This window comes from Pipistrellus kuhlii, unplaced genomic scaffold (genome assembly GCF_014108245.1).
Source record: "Pipistrellus kuhlii isolate mPipKuh1 unplaced genomic scaffold, mPipKuh1.p scaffold_m20_p_14, whole genome shotgun sequence".
Lineage (NCBI taxonomy): Eukaryota > Metazoa > Chordata > Mammalia > Chiroptera > Vespertilionidae > Pipistrellus > Pipistrellus kuhlii.
Genome location: NW_023425449.1, coordinates 21,598,647 through 21,618,647, shown reverse-complemented (window position 1 = coordinate 21,618,647; position 20,001 = coordinate 21,598,647). Strand labels below are relative to the sequence as shown.

General features: G+C 36.9%; 1 protein-coding gene and 1 pseudogene across 3 annotated transcripts in view; both read right to left on the bottom strand.

Annotated features, from left to right (window-relative positions):
- The window catches only part of COL14A1 (collagen type XIV alpha 1 chain), a 175,504-nt gene that overhangs the window by 139,612 nt on the left and 15,891 nt on the right, over positions 1-20,001 (bottom strand). For all 3 annotated transcript variants that reach the window (XM_036436874.2, XM_036436876.2, XM_036436877.2), the window contains exons 3-5: positions 13,426-13,542; positions 8,854-8,997; positions 3,337-3,420 (exon numbers count right to left, since the gene is read on the bottom strand). In XM_036436874.2, the coding sequence (XP_036292767.1) occupies positions 3,337-3,420; positions 8,854-8,997; positions 13,426-13,542 (345 nt within the window). The remainder of the gene's footprint in view (positions 1-3,336; positions 3,421-8,853; positions 8,998-13,425; positions 13,543-20,001) is intronic.
- Positions 10,964-11,556, bottom strand: LOC118718539 (annotated as a pseudogene).

Here is a 20,001-nt window from a genome sequence, read left to right as displayed (position 1 = left end):
CTGCTTAAGCTACATGGCTCTCAAAAGTACCTTCCAACTCTAAATTTTGAGATTATTTCTTCCCTCCCTCACCTTCCAAGTTAAGCCTAAACTCTTCACTGTGCTCTTCAAAGCTCTCCATAACTCAACTCCACTTGATTTATTTATTTCTCACTTCCCTGTAAGGAAATTCCTCTTATTCCCCCAAACAACATTCCCATCTCTGAGACTGCTGACTGTTTTTATCCCCTTCGCCTTTAGCATCTCTTCCTGTCTACTCTCTCCAAACTCTACCTACCACAACATAAGATACCTAAATGGATTTTATTTCCTTTGAAAGTATATAGTCCTTTTTAAATATTTTTATATAAAGTTTGCCTAAAAGTTTACTTGTACAATTCTCTGGTTATTTCCTGTTAATCAAAAATTAATACTAACCCAAGAAAGGGTACTTTACCTAACCATCACTATTTAAAAATAAAACTTCCTCATCTCCAGAAGCCAGTACATTACATTTGCAATTATTTTCAGCTCCGATTTGACTATATAATTTGAACATGAGTTTATTGTATATTTACCTTGGTTGTTCAAGGTGATTTTCTGAAATATACAACCACTCAATCATCCCTGTTATTCCAATTTCTCAATACCAAACAGATCGTGACATTTTGCAATTTCTAAGACTGAACTACCTGTATAATTTGATATCAACAGTCAGCCCTGCAGGTATAGAAACAAGATGTTTAACAGAAAATTTACACAAGAAAAAAACGGTATCCATCAGACAAGCCCAAGCATACCTATGGGAACAGACTGCCAAAATCTATAGCAGTGCTCATAGTTGAAAAGCATCTGATTAAAAAGAAAAAAATATATATGCTACATGTTCTCTTAAAAAAAAATGAGGACATTTGAAAACTTATTTAAGACAGAGTTATGATTTCTTACCACTGGGGAATTTATAGGTTAAGAATAATAAAATTTGCTGGAGACCAACAGAGAAAGGTGTCAAAATCCTTTAAAATGGTCTTAGCAAGAGAGGTAGGGGTGGGGAAAAGAAAACTGGAGGCATTTTGCTAAGAGAATCCCATCACCTTGCCCTCAGGGAAATCTTATAATTATATGAGTAGGTATAATGCAAGTGTTCCAATGATTATTTTCTGAATGACTGATTCTGTCTCCTGTTTTTGTGAATTCCTAAAAACATAAATTTAATATAGAAAGAGGGGACTATAATGAACCCTGTAATATAGGTAAAAGGTAGACATAAGATCCAATAAGATAAATGATAGGTAGATAGATAGAGGAATAATGCTGTGTGTATATTTGTGTGTGCATGTGCGTGTTTGTGCGCCTGTATTTTCAGCTAAGTAGGACTAGAAGCAATGACAGTCTAGAAGCAATAAGCACATCTAGTACCCACATGTTGATTTCTAAGTATAAATTTTTCATGAAAAGGAACAGAACTCCTTGAGGAAATGATTAATTTCAGGGTTTAGCAGAGAAAGATATTTGAGAAAAAGAATATTTGAAGCACTAATGATAGGAAATTGTCCATAATTGGTGAAAGGTGAATCATGATTCTGAAGGCACAAAGATGTCTATAACTGGACTCATTGTAGAATACTAAAGACAAAGCCTAAAAATCATCCAAAGAGAAAAGAGAGATTACCTGAAAAGGAGTAAAATTTAGGCTGACAACAGACTTGCCAAAAATAGAAGGCAGAATATAGTGAAATATCTTCCAAAAGATTAGAGACAACACTCAATCTAGTACCCAGCTAATTCTTCAACAAAGAGTATGGGTGAATATATTTTTGTATGAGTAAAATGAGCTTACCACCACAGATTGTCCCTAAAGGAAACTGAACACGTAGAGAAAGTCAGAGATGCAAATAGAAAGATGGGCAAAGAAAATTTTAAACATGAGAAAATTTAGATAATGACTTACTATAATAGTTATAAATATAATGCCTTGGTGAGACAAAAACAAATAAAAATTAATGTATATTTCATGAATTGTTTAAATATAGAAGGTAGATAATTAAAGTATTGTATAATTGGGTATTGATTAGTTATAAACTTTGTTTTTTGTATGCATATTAAAAGTTGAATTATAATCATACAAAAAAAACAAAAGGATTGAAAACCTTCTAGGTGAGTAGAGAGGAAAATATATTTCTTAAAACTTGATCAATTCTAAGTAAATAAGGCATATGGGGGAGCATAGGAAATGGCAATAACATGGAAAGTTCTCAAAGTGACAAAGCAATGCACAGAACAGGAAATGCAATATGGCAGACCATATGTACATTTGTATATTCACAAAACATGACTGTAAATTCATGCTATAGGTTGAAAAGAAACAGGGGCACATTTTATAAAAATTACATTTTTAGCTATTAGTAGGTAACATTTTTAGTAGACAATTTATTTGTTTTTCTATTCACCGAATGCTAACTGGAAATTTGTTGTGTGTCAGAAACTGTTAGATACTGAGTCAATGAGAAGCAAAAACAGACACAATTCTTGCTCTCTTGGATCTCTCAGTCTAGTTGAAAAGGCAACCATTCAAGTTAAAAGTAGATATAAAATTACAACAAATGCTGTTAAGGGAAGTTAGTTGTTGTATGAGGGCCTGTAATAGAGGAGAAAGGTTAGGAAATATTTAGGAGAAAGTAATGATTGAACTTAGCTTTGAAAGGGAAAAACATATTTAAGCAGAGTGGTGATGTGAGGAGTGTTCTACGCAGAGAGTACACAGGTGCTATTGTATGGGAGAGACCAGGGTCTTTAAAGAATTTGAAAGGGAGCCAGTGGGTAGAAATCATTCAGTTGTTAGATGAGGAAGGAGAGGAAGGTAGGTTTGTTATGAGATATCACCTTAGAGGTCTTGCTAAGGATTCTGTTCTAAGAGCAATAGGAAGCTATTGAGGAGGTCTTAAGGTGTGTGTAGGGAGAAAATTGGGTCAGATCTATTTTGAGAAGATTGCTCTAATTTCTGGGTAGAGAATTCATTGATATTTTGCTTTAAAAAAACTATTGCATGCCAAGAAAAAAATGGAACCTTAGTTGAGTGTTGGCAATAGACATGGAAAGAAATGAACAGATTCTGTCAGTATGTCAATAGAAAATAAATTTGCTAGAACCTGGAGGTGTGTTGAATACGAGAGAGTGAGGGAGAGGGAAGTGTTGACAGTGATTATGTGTGGCGAAGGAAGGAGGAGTGAAATGAAGCTGAGGAAGATTTTCACATTAGATCCCATCTTCTGATGGGACCAGCAGCTACATGTGTGTGCATTGCCTGTGTTATTAAAACAATTCAGCCCCCAGTATAAGCAAACTGTAAAAACTGACCTTCTGGTACAGATGGTTTATTCCCATTTACTTTGTCCACCTTGACTCTGGTTTTTGGATCCTTTCTTTTTTCCAAATCTTTAACTGGAAGAAAAGTATAAATACAGCAACATGTTACGTTAAAGGCTAAAAGAAAATATTCAGTGATTTTTACTAAAACCGTTGCAAATATTGAGAGTACTAAGTAGAAATTAGCTCCTTAATAGAATCTTATTTCCAAAGACTTTTGCACCTTTGTCATGAGAAGGTATGGAATACACTTAAGAAATTACTTTGATCAAGTACTCATCCTTCAAAATTTCTATTAAATGAGCATGATTATCATACATGAGGGAATGAAGGACCAAGTGGCTAAAATTAAAAAAAAAAAAAAATCTCATAAAACCATCAAGTGTTGGCACAGGATTCAAGCCATATCTTCGAGTCTCTGGACAAGACCTATGTATTGGCCCCTGAAAGATCTTAGCCATGGCTATCCTCATTTGGTCCTGTTCTATCTGCAATAGAAAGTGGAGAACCCCCGTAATATTTTCCTTTCAAATACAAAACAAGTTTTCCTAGCAATAAATAGTAGTATTTCTTTATCACTTTCATTGTGAACTATTCAGGTACCCAGAATGCCCCTGGTCCTTTAATTCATTCAGTCCAATGAACTCCATTAGTTTTACTTTCCATTGGTTAAAACACTACACAGGAACTTTCCTCCTATTGTTGTTGGTACCTTAATTTGTTTGAGTCAGTAAAACCACCACCAAATGGCAATGGTTTCTGAATAAATGCCCTGTAAAAAGAAAGAAGTGATCTGGTGGCAAGACATTTCATTTAATTGTCGCCTTCACTTCACAGAAATCAGCAAATTTATTGGAGGATAGGCGATGCAGGGAAGCAGACTGGTGCAGCCACTGTGGAAAGCATAATGGAGTTAAAATTAAAAATGGAACTGCCTTATGACCCAGCCATTCCACTTCGGGAATACATCCAAAGAAACCTAAAGAACTGATTCAAAATAATATAGGCACACTTGCTGAAATGGTTTGGCTCAGTGGATACAATGTCGGTCTACGGACCAGGTTCGATTCCAGCAAAGGGCATGTACTTTGGTTGCGGGCACATCCCCGGTAAGAGGTGTGCAGGAGGCAGCTGGTCGATGTTTCTCTCTCATCGACATTTCTAGCTCTCTAGATTATATTTATTTGTTACATCTGGCCATCTATCCCTCTTCCTTCCTCTCTGTGGAAAACCAATAAAATATATATTTTTTTTAAAAAAGAATATGGGACACCCTTATGTCCATTGCAGCACTATTTACAATAGCTAAGATTTGGAAGCAGCCCAAGTGTCCATCAGTAGATGAATAAATAAAAAAGGTGTGGTACATTTACACAACGGAAAACTACTTGGCCATAAAAAAGAGGGCAACCTTACCTTTTGCAATAGCATGGATGGACCTGGAGAGTATTATGCTAAGCAATATAAGTCAGTCAGAGAAAGACAAAAGCCATATGATATCACTTATTTGTGGGAGCTGATGAACAAAATAAACTTACAAACAAAATAGAAACAAACTCATAGATTCAGAGAACAGACAGCTGTCAGAGGGGAGAGGGTTTGCAGGGCTAGGTGAAAAAGGTAATAGAATTTAGAAAAAAATAAAAAACACCTCATAGACATAGACAACAATATGGTGATTACCAAAGTGGAGTGCGGGAGGTAGAAGAGGGTCATAGGGGGGTTAATGGTGCTAGGAGAAGACTTGACTTTGAGTGGTAAACACAAACACACAATACAAATGATATATTAAAAAACAGTACACTTGAGCCCAGCCTGTATCACTCAGTGGTTGAGCATTGACCCATAAACAGAGATCATGGGATCAATATCTGGTCAGGGTACATGCCTGGGTTGTGGGCTCCATGTTTCTCTTTCATTGATGTTTCTATTTCTCTATCCCTCTCCCTCTAAATAAATAAATAAATAAATAAATAAATAAATAAATAAATAAAAGACAATACTATTGGCAATATCCCTTAGTTATACAAAAATATTCCTGTGATTTATTTAATTTATAACTAGGAAGTTTGTACCTCTTAGTCCCCTTCACCTTTTCACACATCCCCCAATCCACTCCTGACTGGCAATCACCAGCTTGTTCTTTGTATCTATGAGTCTGTTTTGTTTGTTCATTTGTGGTTTTTTAGATTGCACATATAAATGAAATCATATGGTATTTGTCTTTCTCTGTCTGACTTATTTCACTTAGCATTAAGTCCACCCATGTTGTCCAAATAGCAAGATTTCCTTCTTTTTTATGGCTGAGTAGTATTTCAGTGTGTGTGTGTGTGTGTGTGTGTGTGTGTGTGTGTGTGTGTTTAGCAGTGCAATGAAGATAGGGGTGCATATATCTTTTAGAATTAGTGTTGTTGTTTTTTTCTTCAGATAGATACCCAGATGTGGAACTGCTGGGTTATATGGAATACCCCATTCTTTAAATTCTTTTTTCCCTTGGGTTTACAAAGGCATTATCCTTGGATGTTTTGCATTCCTCTGAAACCTCCTTAACATTATCATTCTTTGGGTCTTTTTTCTGCTTCCATTCCTAAAACATGACATACTAAATTTGCCTTGCATCTCTGTATGCCACACCTACAATTTTATCATCTCACAAATTTAACTTAACCCTTCTTAGGATAATTTCCAAATCTACATCTTCAATCCCACCCACACAGAGGCCCTGGCCTCCAATTGTTTAAATCCCCTATAAAAAAAAAATCTGCAACTTTAATATGAGGAAAATTATGCTGAACAGTGCAGAAAGTACAACTAGGATTGAGAAATAATAATTCCAAAGACTCAAGAAACAACACTGGAAAAATGACATTTGAGACAGACTTTGAAAGACGAGCAAGATTTTATAGGCAGAGATAAGCAAAACACCATTCCAAAGAGGAAAATGGGATGAAAAGAAAGTTTTTTAAAATAGGATCATTGACCAGTCAATAAGTGAACAAGCAAAAAATAACAGTTATCTTGAACTAGGCTACTGGGTCACATATAAGATGTAACATGAAACTGCTGTCTCTCTCACACGGGGGGGCGGGGAGTCAGTAGAAAACAGACTAACAAAGCAAATCATAATAGTAGCTACTGTGCGCCTTACTCTGTGCTGAACTGAGCTAACCCACACGATAACAGGCACCTGTCATCACCCCCATTCGCAGATGAGTACACTGAAGCTAGACATGGTTGAATTGCTTGGTCAAATACACATACCAGACACGCCTTTTGTTTTCAAACCACAAAGACTACTTCTTAAGCTTCCCTGTCTCATAAGATGGACTTAGAAAGAATTCCATTCCCTACACAATTCCAAACCTATATTCTCAGGATTTGTCTGGATCATCATTTTCCTGGATCCACCCAGGAAAATTTTCCAGGGGAGGGAAAACAGGCTTCAGTTCCATCTCACAGGGAGCAAAAATGTAACTGAAATGAAATATAGAAAAGGAAGCCATCCAAAGTTATTGTAATCTCATTCTTACAAACAATTATTTGGGCAGAGCTAATCTCTCTCTCCTGCCAATAAAAATAACATAGCTAAAAAATATAAGCTTACATATAATTTATCCAATGAACCAGTTAGACTGTTTCACTAAGATAATTTCAGCAGAGCTAAGTGAGCTGAAAACAAAGGCATATTCTTTTAAGTGTTTAGAGTAAATAGCTATTGGGAAACCTTTTAAAGGCCACCTGTGTTTCTTAGGGTTCCCAGTCAGTGAAATATGTGAAATCAGTAATCACAATACTTCAGACTATTGTAAAATGATCATTTTCCTCGTCCCTTTTACTGCTTCTCACAAACTTTAAGACAAGTTATTTTGCTTATTCATGTAGGAATGTCAGAGGCCAGAAACGGAGGCACAGTGCCAACAAACTGAGACAGAAAGCTGTTTTATATTGAAAATAACATTAAAAAACTTCCTCTGGGCTTCCAGACCATGCAAATTTCAAAACAATGTAAAATTTCAAACGTTTGTATGCCCTCCTGACAGAAAAGACTTACCAATCATCTTTGTTCAGAAGTTTCAAGAGATAGCAAGTTAACAAAAGTTGTGGAGTTTTTTGAATTAAAAAAAAATCACAAAATATGTCTCTTAAAACATTCATTAGAAGAGAAAGAAAAAAAAGAGAGGGAGAGATCAAAAATCAGATAAACTGCAGCACACAAAGTTCTAGAACCCAGGGCTTTCCAATCTTGCATTTAAACCCAGTGGCAAGATTTAAAAAGCTATTGTTATGGGAAATGATGGTTAAGATTTGCTTCAAAATAATATGAGGGGTGGGGCAAAAGATGAAACTAGATTGGCCATGAATGGCTAATTGCTGAAATGAGTGATGGATACTTAGGGGTTCAGTGTACTATTATTCTGCTAATTTTTTTTAATGTTTAAAATTGTTCTTAGTAATCAATTGGATTCTTTTAAAAATCTATCTTAACAATGAAGTTACCCAGAAAGTTAACCAGGATGCACCTCTTCCGTTTGCATTCATGATATGCAAAGCTGTGACCTCAACATTTGAAATGACACCTCCAAAAAGAAGTTGGTGTAGTCTCCAGTCACTAGAATATAAGGTCCATAGGGACAGAAATTTGTCATGTCCCAGTGCCCAGAATAGGGGCTTACACTTAGTAGACAAGCAATATCCATTTTTAAATTAAAAAAAAAAAAATGAATGAATGAATATCTCCTGAAAGGCAGAAGCATTAGGGCCTGTGTGAACAAGTTTTGAATTCAATTTAAGGGAAAGCTTTCTAATGAAATGGTATCCACACAGATTGGATTGCCCCAGAGCTTTCTGCCCTGTTTTAGAATGTCTCTGCATGCCCCACCCTTTCTCTGTTTACACAACTTACTACTTTAGAAACTAGTTCAAATATGAAGCTATACTCTCTTCCCAGCCCATTACTGGGGCAGAGAGAAAACCACCTTTCATAGAGTCCTGAATCTCTCTCTAAGACTTACTATGTTGCATTTGTTCACAAATCTGTTTATCACGGGACCTAGCCAACATAAATGTCAACTGAGTAGTTATTGGAAAGGATTACATTCCTTGTTGTAAAAATTGTTTTTACATAGAGTGAATTGGCACTTACTAGGGATACTATAGAGGAGGTGTAGGCATCATCCATTCAGTCATTTGTTAAATATTTATTGAGCATCTGTTCTATGCAAGGTAGATAAGATGTCTGGGTAAGGCTCCGCAGACATTGTCATAGATAGCATTTGAAAACTTAAAGGACAGTGAATGGATGAAGCAAGAGGCAGAAGAAGAGTAATAGTGGTAGAAGGAGCTTTTAAGAATGTCTTTTAAGATCTCTTCAAATGTGTAGAATGTCTTTTAAGATCTCTTCAAATCTAAACAATTTAGAATTGTAACCTGCTCCAAAATTTACCGCAGATTCAAACTCAGAGCTGGGACAGATCCCATGGTGGCACTGTAAGACCTGTGGATACTTACTTCTGAATTGACCTTGGGCTGGCTTGCTTTCTTTGTCTTTATTGTGTGCAATAAGTTGAACTGTATAATTCTGGTCTGGCATAAGACCTTGAATTATTGCTTTTGTTGCAGTGTTCTGGAGATTCAACTGATTAGTTTTTCCACCTATAATAAAACAGAAAGATAAATCAGTTCTAAAAAGTAGGTTAACTGTGTACATTAAGAGATTTTATTAACCATCAAGATTTTTAAAAGGGGAAATATTTTTTAAAATATATCATAGTATGTATGTGCATAGCATTTAATTTTAATATGCTTTTCATTTTCATTTTCAGTTGTGCTCTTTGCATTAGAAAACTTAAGCACAGGTTTCAGTTGTCTAAATTCAATAAAAACACATTCATAAAAATTTGTCATCATAACACCCTATTGCTTTTTTACACTAGGGAAAACCATAGTACCAGATTAGAAGACAGGAAGCCGTCAACATCAGATATACTCTTCAAGGAAAGAATTTCACTTACTAGTAAAAGTGAAAGGGGAAATATGGGCAGACTGAATGTAATATCTACACTGGTATTTTTTCTATGGCCTTTCTAATATGAGTCAAAGCATCCTTGAAGCACTAGCAATTTAATTACCTTAAATCTGAGCATCACTGGCTTAGGATGTTGAAGGAACCACTCATTACCTGGCTACTTAAAAACCTGGTGCATGAAAAGATTTCAAGCCCCCGTTATCTTTCCATCAAATTAGACTGACATCTAAGGCTTTCCTAAAAATGCTATAGATTAAATAGCAATATTCTATTCAAAATTTAAAAATTTCAGCATTTATTATGGCTGAGAAAAGGGAAATTAATTTAAAGCATCTGCCTCTTTAGAAGTAGCAGGGGGGGGGGGGGGGGGTGAGAAGTAGCAGCAAAAAAATAGCCTGAAATTTGATGGCTTAATAAAGCATAGCATAGATTATAATATGTTTTAATCATCTACAATAATAAAAGCATAACATGCTTATTAGACTGAACAGCCGAACAACCTTCTGGACACCCTTGCAGATGAAGCCACGGCAGTGGGGGCCAAAGCAGAGCCCGTTAGGAGCAATCAGGCAGGTGAGCAGTTAGGGACAATCAGGTAGGCAGTCAGAGTGGTTAGGGGAGATCAAGGCAGGCAGGTAGAAGTGGTTAGGGGTGATCAGGCAGGCAGGCAGGCAGGCAGGTGAGCATTTAGGGGCAATCAAGTGGGCAGGAATTGGGCCTAAACCAGCAGTCGGACATCCCCTGAGGGATCCCAGATTGCAAGAGGGTGCAGGCCGGGCTGAGGGGCACACCTCCACCTCGTGCACAAATTTTGTGCACTGGGCCGGGACCGGTTTGGCTCAGTGGATAGAGCGTCGGCTTGGGGACTGAAAGGTCCCGGGTTCGATTCCGGTCAAGGGCATGTACCTTGGTTGTGGGCACATCGCCAGTAGGGGGTGTGCAAGAGGCAGCTGATCGATGATTCTCTCATCGATGTTTCTAACTCTCTGTCCCTCTCAATTCCTCTCTGTGTAAAATCAATAAAATATATTTTTTAAAAATTTGTGCACTGGGCCTCTAGAATTCTAATAAAAATTAATGACATTAAATCTGAAATGCCATGCTACTATCATCCATGTCTCCTACTACACGAAGGCAGAACTGAGCCTTTCTCTTGTCAAAACCCATTTCCTTAAATGCATTTGTGTCCGAGATGTTAAATTTTGGTTTTATGAACTTCTAGTAATCAAAACTCATCTACAACAAAAAAAATTTATCTTAGAAAACTGTGTATTGGAATCCCTTTCTGAGAGGCTTAGGGTGCATTCTTTTCAAGGCTTTGAGAATTCTGCAATAAAAAAGCTCTAAACTCTGTTTAAAATATCACTCCTCAAATTTATTTGACCATTAAACTATTCCGTTGTATAATAGCTATTAGCATCCTGCAGGGTACCATGGAATACACTTTAGGAGAAATTAGTATAAACAATACTTGGAACATGTCTTGCAGTGCTAAATGTCCACAAACACTTTATAACTAGATGTACTTACTACCCTTTTTTTTATTTTTTTATTTTTTTGTGGACATTTTAATGAATTTCCTTACATATAGCTTCAACCTAACAGGACACAGGCCCCACCAACACCCTCACTCGTCTCCTCAGCTCTTCTGCTGAAGAATTTGGCCTTCACAATGGCAGGCTGCTTTGCGAGCTTTCTCTTCTCCAGAACTGTATAGTAGCCCGATCGCACCACATCAATGAAGGAGCAGCTCCAGTCTTGCTTCTGGCAGCATTTCCTAGTGTCTGCTCAATGACCAGGGTCCACAGTTTATCAAGGTTGACAGTTGGGCAAAAGCTCTGGTTCTTCTTTAAGTGGTAATGTCTCATACCAACTTTCCCAAAGTAACCTGGGTGCTAACTGTCCAAGGTGATCCTGTGATGATGCAAGCCACCAGCATTACCTCAGCCCCCCTGGTACTTCCCTGTGCTTGCCAATGTGGTCGTGGCCGTGGCTCATGTGGCCCTGAAGTTTTTGGGTCTGGAAGGCATGTTGGTGGCCAAGATGCAAGAGGGAGGCTCTTGCGAAGTCTCTTGAGGTAGGGCCTTGCTACCCTTTTTACTTATTCAATTTATTTTTTGTTTGATCAAGTAGATACCAGAGTGTCAAGGCTATCTTACTGAATTGGGCCACTGCAGGAAGGACATTAGGTCGCTGAGGAAAACAATCCCAGTATTCATGCAGAAATAATTTGCTTTCATCCTCAACTTTTATTTTGTCACTGGAGGTGTGTGAGCACCAGTTGGTGATCTATGGTTCCTCAGTAGCACCTGCTTGGGGTGCTTCATAGTTTGGTATGATCAGCAATTAATCAGGAAAAGTTAACACATTGATGACCTGAGTGAAAAGTTTACCTTCCAGGTTGGACATGGGAAATTCTCAGCGGTACCACATATTAGCAATTTATATTTTGACCTTTAGAGTCATTCCAATGTTCAAGAATCACTTACACCGAAATTTCCCAGAATGGCTTAATTTAGAAAACAAACTATAATTTTTAAAGTCAGAGTTATTTCAAAATTGGGCTATGTTCCAAAATGAAAACTCTGAACCAAACAGAGTTTGAGAAGAAAATATTGCTTTCTGCAACTGAGTCACTTTGTTGGCCGACATAGAGAAAGCTGCCATCTGGTAGCACTAAACCCAAAGTCATTTCAAGAAGCCTATGTATAATATTTGTTAATTAAAAGAAGGTTACTTTTTAGTGACACAGCAGGAAGCCAGGTGTGTGTTGAAATTTTAAATCTGCTCTTAGGTAAGAGGTTCAGGCTTAGGAACAACAGACCATCTGTCTGTCTGATTAAATGAGTTGAGCAAAGGTCTCCAATGGAAAAGTAGTCCACCTTAACATAACCATCTTTATCGCCAATAAAGGAAAAAATATTATATATATATATATATATATATATATATATATATATATATATATATTACACAAATATCTCATTATTGAGTATTTATTATATACTATATGAAAATGGATCCTAGCCCTAGCTGGATTAGCTCAGTGGATAGAGTGTCAGACTGCAGACTGAAGGATCCCAGGAATGATTCCAAGGCCAGGTTGTGGGCTCGATTCCCAGTTGGGGGTATGCAGGAGGCAGCCAATCCGTGATTCTCTCTCATCATTGATATTTCTATCTGTCTCTCCCTCTCCCTTCCTCTCTGAAATAAATAATAATATATTTTATAAAAATGGATCCTAGAAAAAATGAGAGCTGATAGGTATATGAAAGAGCATCTTTTACATAACTATTATCTTCAAGATCAATAAATTTAAGTTTGCTTTTCCTGCTTTAACTTATTTTTATATCTACTTAGCTTATGTAATTTTAATTTATAATTGCTTAATACATTCTATCAAGTTAATTAATTACAATATACTCAGCTAGTCACAACTGTTGGCCCTCAGATACAGAGTATTTTATTTTATTTTATTTTATTTTATTTTATTTTATTTTATTTTATTTTTGTCAATTCTTACCCAAGGACATTTTTTTTTCCATTGACTTGTAGAGAGAGTGAAAGGGAGGGGGAGAGAAAGAAACACCAATATGAGAAAGACACATTGAATGGTTGTTTTCTGCTTGCACCCCAACTGGGGCTGGGGCTCCAGCCTGCAACTAAGGTACATGCCCTTGACCAGAATTGAATGAGAGATCCTTCATTCTAATGGCCAATGCTCTAACCACTAAGCAAAACTTGCTGGGCCAGATGAATAGTATTTTTTTAAGTGTTTTTAGATCAAAAGTATTCAATGTATGTTGAAACAGACATGAGAAGAATTTTTGACAGCCTGGAAATTTCACCTGAAGATAACTAGGGAGAGCCCAATTGTCCTTCTTTTAACTTTGGGAATATTACTTTCTTAATTAAAAGGTAAGATGTCAAGCTCAAATATTAAATTAATAAAAAATACTTTCAGATGCTTTTAAAGCAACATTCAGCACTATACATTTTAGTTACCCATGTGTACAGATTGCTATACTCTAGAAAATACAGTTGATATTTTTTACCTGAGGCTGGAGTCACAAGAAGTTTGTATCCACCAAATTTCCCTCTTGGAGCCTTCCATGAAATCTGTATACTATCATGAGATAACACATTATATCTTAATCGTGTGGGTGGAGCCACTGTAAAGGAAAAACAAGAAAATGATTAAATGTTGAAACATTTAAACCACCATTTAAGGTAAACTGAAAAGTAAAAGTATTATATTCAAAGTACATAAGACTTCTTTAGCCTCAAAATGTGCTCTTTCAACAGCCCCATTAATGAATTAATCTATTTGCAAAACAACACAAACCTAAGAGCATTTGTTTCTTACTCAAGAGATGAGCATTTGTAAAACAGTCCAGACCTCATGGCAAAGAACTATAACTTAGGGTTAGACTTTAATACTCTAATCTAGTTTAAAAATTGAAGCCAATCTTGTAAAATGCTTTCACTATGTAACAAAGATGAATTTTTCTTCTTGGAACATGTGAGCTGTGTTAGTCAATTAACTCTAGTAGGACCTGTTTTATGCCTTTAGATTTTTCACTTTAGTAAGCCAATATTCGTTATAATGGGATCATTTAAGAAGACTTATGGACATAGGATAGTCATGAGATCTTCGTTTAAAACCACTTGAGAGAAAAATTGTTAAGAATCAAATTTTTTTTAAAAAGACCAAATACAAGATAATTATGTTTTATAAACTGATTTATCCTTCACGTGTAGCTGACTTATACCTTTCTGAATGATACATAGCACATGGTCATGAATCATCCCAGTATATTTCATCTGTTCTGATAGCTCACAAAATGGGCAGCTCTATATTTCAAACTTCAAAACATATTTTTGGAATGTGATATCAATGTTGCAGAATTTAAAAAATAAATTACATAATATCTACATTGGTTTGTCAAAAGAAAAAAAGGCTAATGCTTAACAGGAAAATTTAGCACTTATTACCCACTTTTATGCCCAGCCTTACTTTCTCACTTTAGGAAACAGAGAGTGAGAAAACGAAGCAAACGCTCTTCTTTTTTATTGAATTTATTGGAGTGACATAGGCTAATAAAATTATTTAGATTTTAGGTGTACAATTCTGTAGTACATCATCTATATATTGTATCATGTGTTCATCACCCCAAATGAAATCAAGTCTTCTTCCATCACCATTTATCCCTCCTTTACCTTCTTCTACCTCCCCACCCCCCTTTTCTCACTACTTATCACCATACTGTTGTCTGTGTTTATGAATTTTATTTTATTTTTTTTAATATATTTTATTGATTTTTACAGAGAGGAAGAGAGAGGGATAGAGAGCTAGAAACATCGATGAGAGAGGAACATAGGCCAGCTGCCTCCTGCACACCCCTTACTGAGGATGTGCCCACAACCAATGCCTTTGACCAGAATCGAACCTGGGACCTCTCAGACCACAGGCTCTATCCACTAAACCAAACCAGTTTCAGCTGTGTTTATGAATTTTTATGTTTTTTTTTGCTTAACCTCTTCATCTTTTTCACCCAGCCTTCCTATTCACTCCCTAACAGCATGTATGCAGTTTGAACATTGTGTGATTTCCAGTTCTGTCACTTATTACCCCAATAGATAACCTGGAGCTAGTGACCATTTCTCCAAAAGCCTTATTTTTTTTTAAGGTGCCAGCAATACTTTCTGCCCATGATAGATGACATTAAAATGGCAATGTATATAACACATTATAATAGATGGTTGATAAATGTTGACTTCTCTTCCCCATTACATCATATGATAGGTGATCTAAGAAGTTCATTTAATTCTCACACAAAAATACATTGCTACCTCAATTTATATATAAGGAAACCAAGGAGAAACAAAGGGACTTGCCCAAGTTCACATACTGGTGAACGACAATCTCTGACCCCCAAAAAAATGCTGTTTCTTTGGGAAGAGATCCATATTAAGAAGTCACCCTTCCCTGAGATAGATGTATGAGTAATTCATTCTCCTACAAACTATCCACTCATCTGAAAGCAGTAAGCACAGAAGGACACAATCTTAAGAGCACCATTATCTTTCTTATTGCCCTTTTCAACTTCTCAGTAGAGAAGGCCAGCCATGCAAAACAAAAACATTGGATTCCCAATCTCAATTTGACATGAATGGAAGAGTTTACATTTCTCTGGATTGTGGGAAAATATGAGTTCGTCATAAGAACAATGGCTTTGAAACAGAAGAGGAAGGTGGTTAATGTGAACGTTTGGATGAACAGAGAAACTGTTATTTTGCTTAGTCTGAAACTTGGGGAGAAAAAAATCTATTTATAGATAGGTTCTTATTACTTATGGAAGAAGAGTAAAAGTAAACATTTAAACAACATATCCAGTTTCCGAGCCATATCGTTTCAGTGGGCCGATAGCTATCATAGGCCAAGATTATTGCAAAATTTTGCATGAATACACTGATGAAAGAAAGCTGGAGGACCTGGTAGCCATCAGATGGAAAAGGATAAATAGCAGGATGGAGGCTGCAGTCCAGGCGGCTCTAAGAGGGTCAACCAATTCTGTCAGCACTCCTCATGTGCTGACATCTCACAGAGGGCAAAGAAGTTAACAACATTCATGATTCCTAGATTAAAGATTAGAAATCTTTATAGCCTTTCTACCCAGGTTGCAGTTCTTTAAAGGAGTTTATAGTCAGTAGTTTATAGCTAACCTTCTGAACCTAATGAGAACGTAATGAGGATAACATCATATTATAGGTGATCTAAGAAGTTCATTTAATTCTCACAAAAAAATACATTGCTACCTCAATTTATGTCCTGAGCATGCTTGGACAACATAGATGGTGCTTCAGAACCAGGAGTGGCACTGGCTTTCACCAAACTACTCAGGAAATGAATTGGGAAGCAAAAGCTTCCTTAATATCCAAATCCATCAATATTCAACCCTTTAAACAATTTACAAATGACTCATATGCCTACAGTCCCATTACAACTGCTAGCAAATAGCAATACTAGCATGTTCTTTTATCCAGGGACCACATCTATTGCCTATATAAGCATAAATGCTCTCATAATCATTAAAAGAAAATGTTGGAGCCCTAGCTGGTTTGGTTCAGTGAATAGAGCATCAGCCTGTGGACCAAAATAGGATCCCAGGTTTGATTCCAGTCAAACCTGGGCATGTACCTCAGTTGTAGACTTATTTCCCTTCCCCTCTCCCATCTGGGCCCTGGTCAGGGATCATACAAGAGGCAACCAATTGATGTGTTTCTCTCACATAGATGTTTCTCTCTGTCTTTCCCTCTCTCTTCCACTCTCCCTAAAAATCAATGGAAAAATATCCTTGGATGAGGATTAACAAAAAATAAATAAAAATTAAGAATAAATAAATAGAAAATCTTAGACACAATGTTCACATTTCCTTTATTGTTTTGCCTTTAGGGGAAAACACTGAAAATAAGAAATGCTAGTTATGAAAGAGGGAAGCATGGATCAGATTTATGAAATTCAAGTTTGCTCCTTCTTCCCTGTGTGGGAGGCACTGGGGCTCGTGCCAAAGCCAAGGCAAAAGATTGACAGCAACACTGTAAGTCCATTGGAGAAATAATTGTTCTTATCTCATGGAACAAAAATTTACGAATATTTAATACCAGACCCACAATTTTTCTTTTTGCGAGCACAAAGCTTCTATACATACACTTAATTGCAGTAATAATTATAAACTTGCATGAACTTGACTCAAAGGCCTAAGCTTTTTAAAAAGACAAAAATCAAGTGTAAAGCTGGATATCTGGCCCACACCAAGAACCAAGAGCAAGCTTACAAACTCATTCTTTGTATAGTGAAGTCAGACTTCCTGTGTGGGATTGGGCCAAATATAACATTTGTGAATATATGCACTTCATCCCAGAGGGGGTTTGAGGAGAAAGACCAAGGAGGGTCCCTTGGATGTCTTCTTCTCTAGGATTAGGCTTCTTCTCTAGGATTAAGCTTAAAAAAGGGGAAGATTTTCTTTAAACCCAAAGAATTTCACTGCAATAATTCTCCTAGAAATCAAATCTTGTGGACAGAAAAGGAATGTTTATGTGTTTACATTGCAGCTTCAGTGTTATCAGCTACTTTGGAAATTTTATTTCATAATATGACTATTAAAAGGACTAATTCTCTGCCCTTCCTTCCTTTTTTCCTTTCCTTTCCTTTCCTTTCCTTTCCTTTCCTTTCCTTTCCTTTCCTTTCCTTTCCTTTCCTTTCCTTTCCTTTCCTTTCCTTTCCTTTCCTTTCCTTTCCTTTCCTTTCCTTTCCTTTCCTTTCCTTTCCTTTCCTTTCCTTCCTTCCTTCCTTCCTTCCTTCCTTCCTTTCCTCCTTCCTTCCTTTCTACCTTCCCCCCTTCTTCTTTCCTTTCTTTAACGTTAACTCAACTGAAATCTTGCTGATTTGACAAGTGACAACCTACGGCAAAGGTTTGCTTCCAATGAAATATTCCATTAACTTCTTGAAACACTGCTTTTCACACAGGGATACTGAAATGCAGATCCTCTGCTCTCCACTCCCCATAATCACCTCCTGGCTTCCCTTCCTAGCAGCACCTTGGTTTTCTTCCAAAAAACAACACTCCCTTTGCACTGCATGGGGCCCTGGCTATGCTATCAATCCGCCATCCTCCCCTGCTCAGGGGTAAGGAGGTCAGGCTGACTCGCCCAAGAATCTGTCCAAAAATAGAAGGATGAAAAATAGGTCCAGTCATTTCATTCCAAAGTCATGCCCTAAAAAAAAAAAAGGTCACTATATCCAGGATGTTCCCAGAATCCCATCCTTTTCAAAGTTTAATTTTTTAACTTTAATTTTATGAGCTACTTCATTACCTACAGTAAATACATTTTTTTTGCTTAAATTGGCCAGAGTCAGTTTCTTTTATTTGGCACCAAACATCCCTGACTGATAGAGATGGAGCAGTATGGGCACTGAGAGCATTTTCCCCTTCAAAACATAGTGTAGGGTGCTATGTCAATGGAACAACATTATATTTATTAAGTAAAAGACCTTTAAGCAGCAGAGAAGTATTTGGTTAACTTTTCCAAGTGATCTAAAAACAACCTCATACAAACAATAACAACAAAAGACCTAGTGTTGTTGTTGTTGTTTTAACCTCAGTCATTTTTTCAATGACATGCATTGCCCCAATGTTCTATAAATAGAAAAATTAAAATTTGAGAGAAATTTACTGTGGGATATGCTACAGGGTTCTTTTCTCTTGCTGGGGACCTAATATGTTATAAGTTCATGATCCATTATAAAGATGCCGAAAACAGAAGGAAAATATTCTCAACTTCCAAACATGTTTGACTACTAATAACAGCAAATACCATGTGTAAACATGTTAACACAGAGGTCTTTATAAAGTTAAATTGAGCCCCGATGCAAAGTCTCCAATTTTATGTGCTTTGAGGTTTTTAAATGACAGTTACTTTACCTTCAGCGGTTTCTTCTTGTAACCACCCAACACAAACATTGCTAGAACCAAGTACAGATTTACTGAAAAATTCTGAGAAAGTTTTGGTGCCACCATTCTGTTATACTGTACAAATTTTCTGCCCCTGCAGCCAACACAACATTATTTTTTTCTGTGTTCCAGCTCATTTAACAACTTGTCCTAAAATGACGATGCTGGACTAACCCAAGTATCAACAGTTATTTGAGCCAATGTGGTTTTACTTTCTCTGGAGAGGGAAAATACTTCATAAAAGACTCACCTGAAGGCACTAAGTAGTAATGCATTACCTGTTCATTAGTAATTTTTAAAAATAAATTTTTATTGATTTCAGAAAGGAAGGGAGAGGGAGAGAGAGGAACATCAATGATGACAGAGAATCATTGACAGACTGCCTCCCGCATGCCCCCTACTGGCGATCGAGCCTGTAACCTGGTCATGTGCAACAATTTAAGAGAGGAGTGTTCATTTCCTGTATGCCTTTTAATACTGGCTGCATTAGTTCTCTATTACTGCTATAACAAATTACTACAAAGTAGTTGAAAACAACAAAAATGTATTACCTGATAGTTCGGGGGGTCAAAAGTCTGAAATGGGTCTTTCTGGGTTAAAATCAAGGTGTGGGTAGGGTTGCACACCTTTTTGGAGGCTCCAGGGGAGAATCCATCCTCTTGCCTATTCCAACTTCTAGAGGTTTCCACACCCTTGACTTGAGGCCCCTTCCATCTTCAACGCCAGCAATGGCTGGCAAAGTCTTCCTCACATGGCATTACTCTGACATGGTTCCTCTGCCTTCCTCTTCCATATTTAAGGACTCTGCAATTGGGGTCCTTAAATATGGAAGTCCTCACTTAGATAATCCAGAATAATCTTCCTATTTTAAGATAAACTGATGAACAACCTTCAGTGTATCTGACATCTTAACTCCCCTTTGTCATATAGGGGATTAAGATATGAAGGTCTTTGTGGACACATTATCCTGCCTTCCACACTGACCTTTTTCCCCATTTTGTGCATAAACATGATTCCAAATGTGTCTATAAGGATATATGGTTTGAGCCTGGCCAGTGTGGCTTAGTGGCTGAGTGTCAGCCAATGAACCAGGAGATCATGGTTCAATTCCTGGTC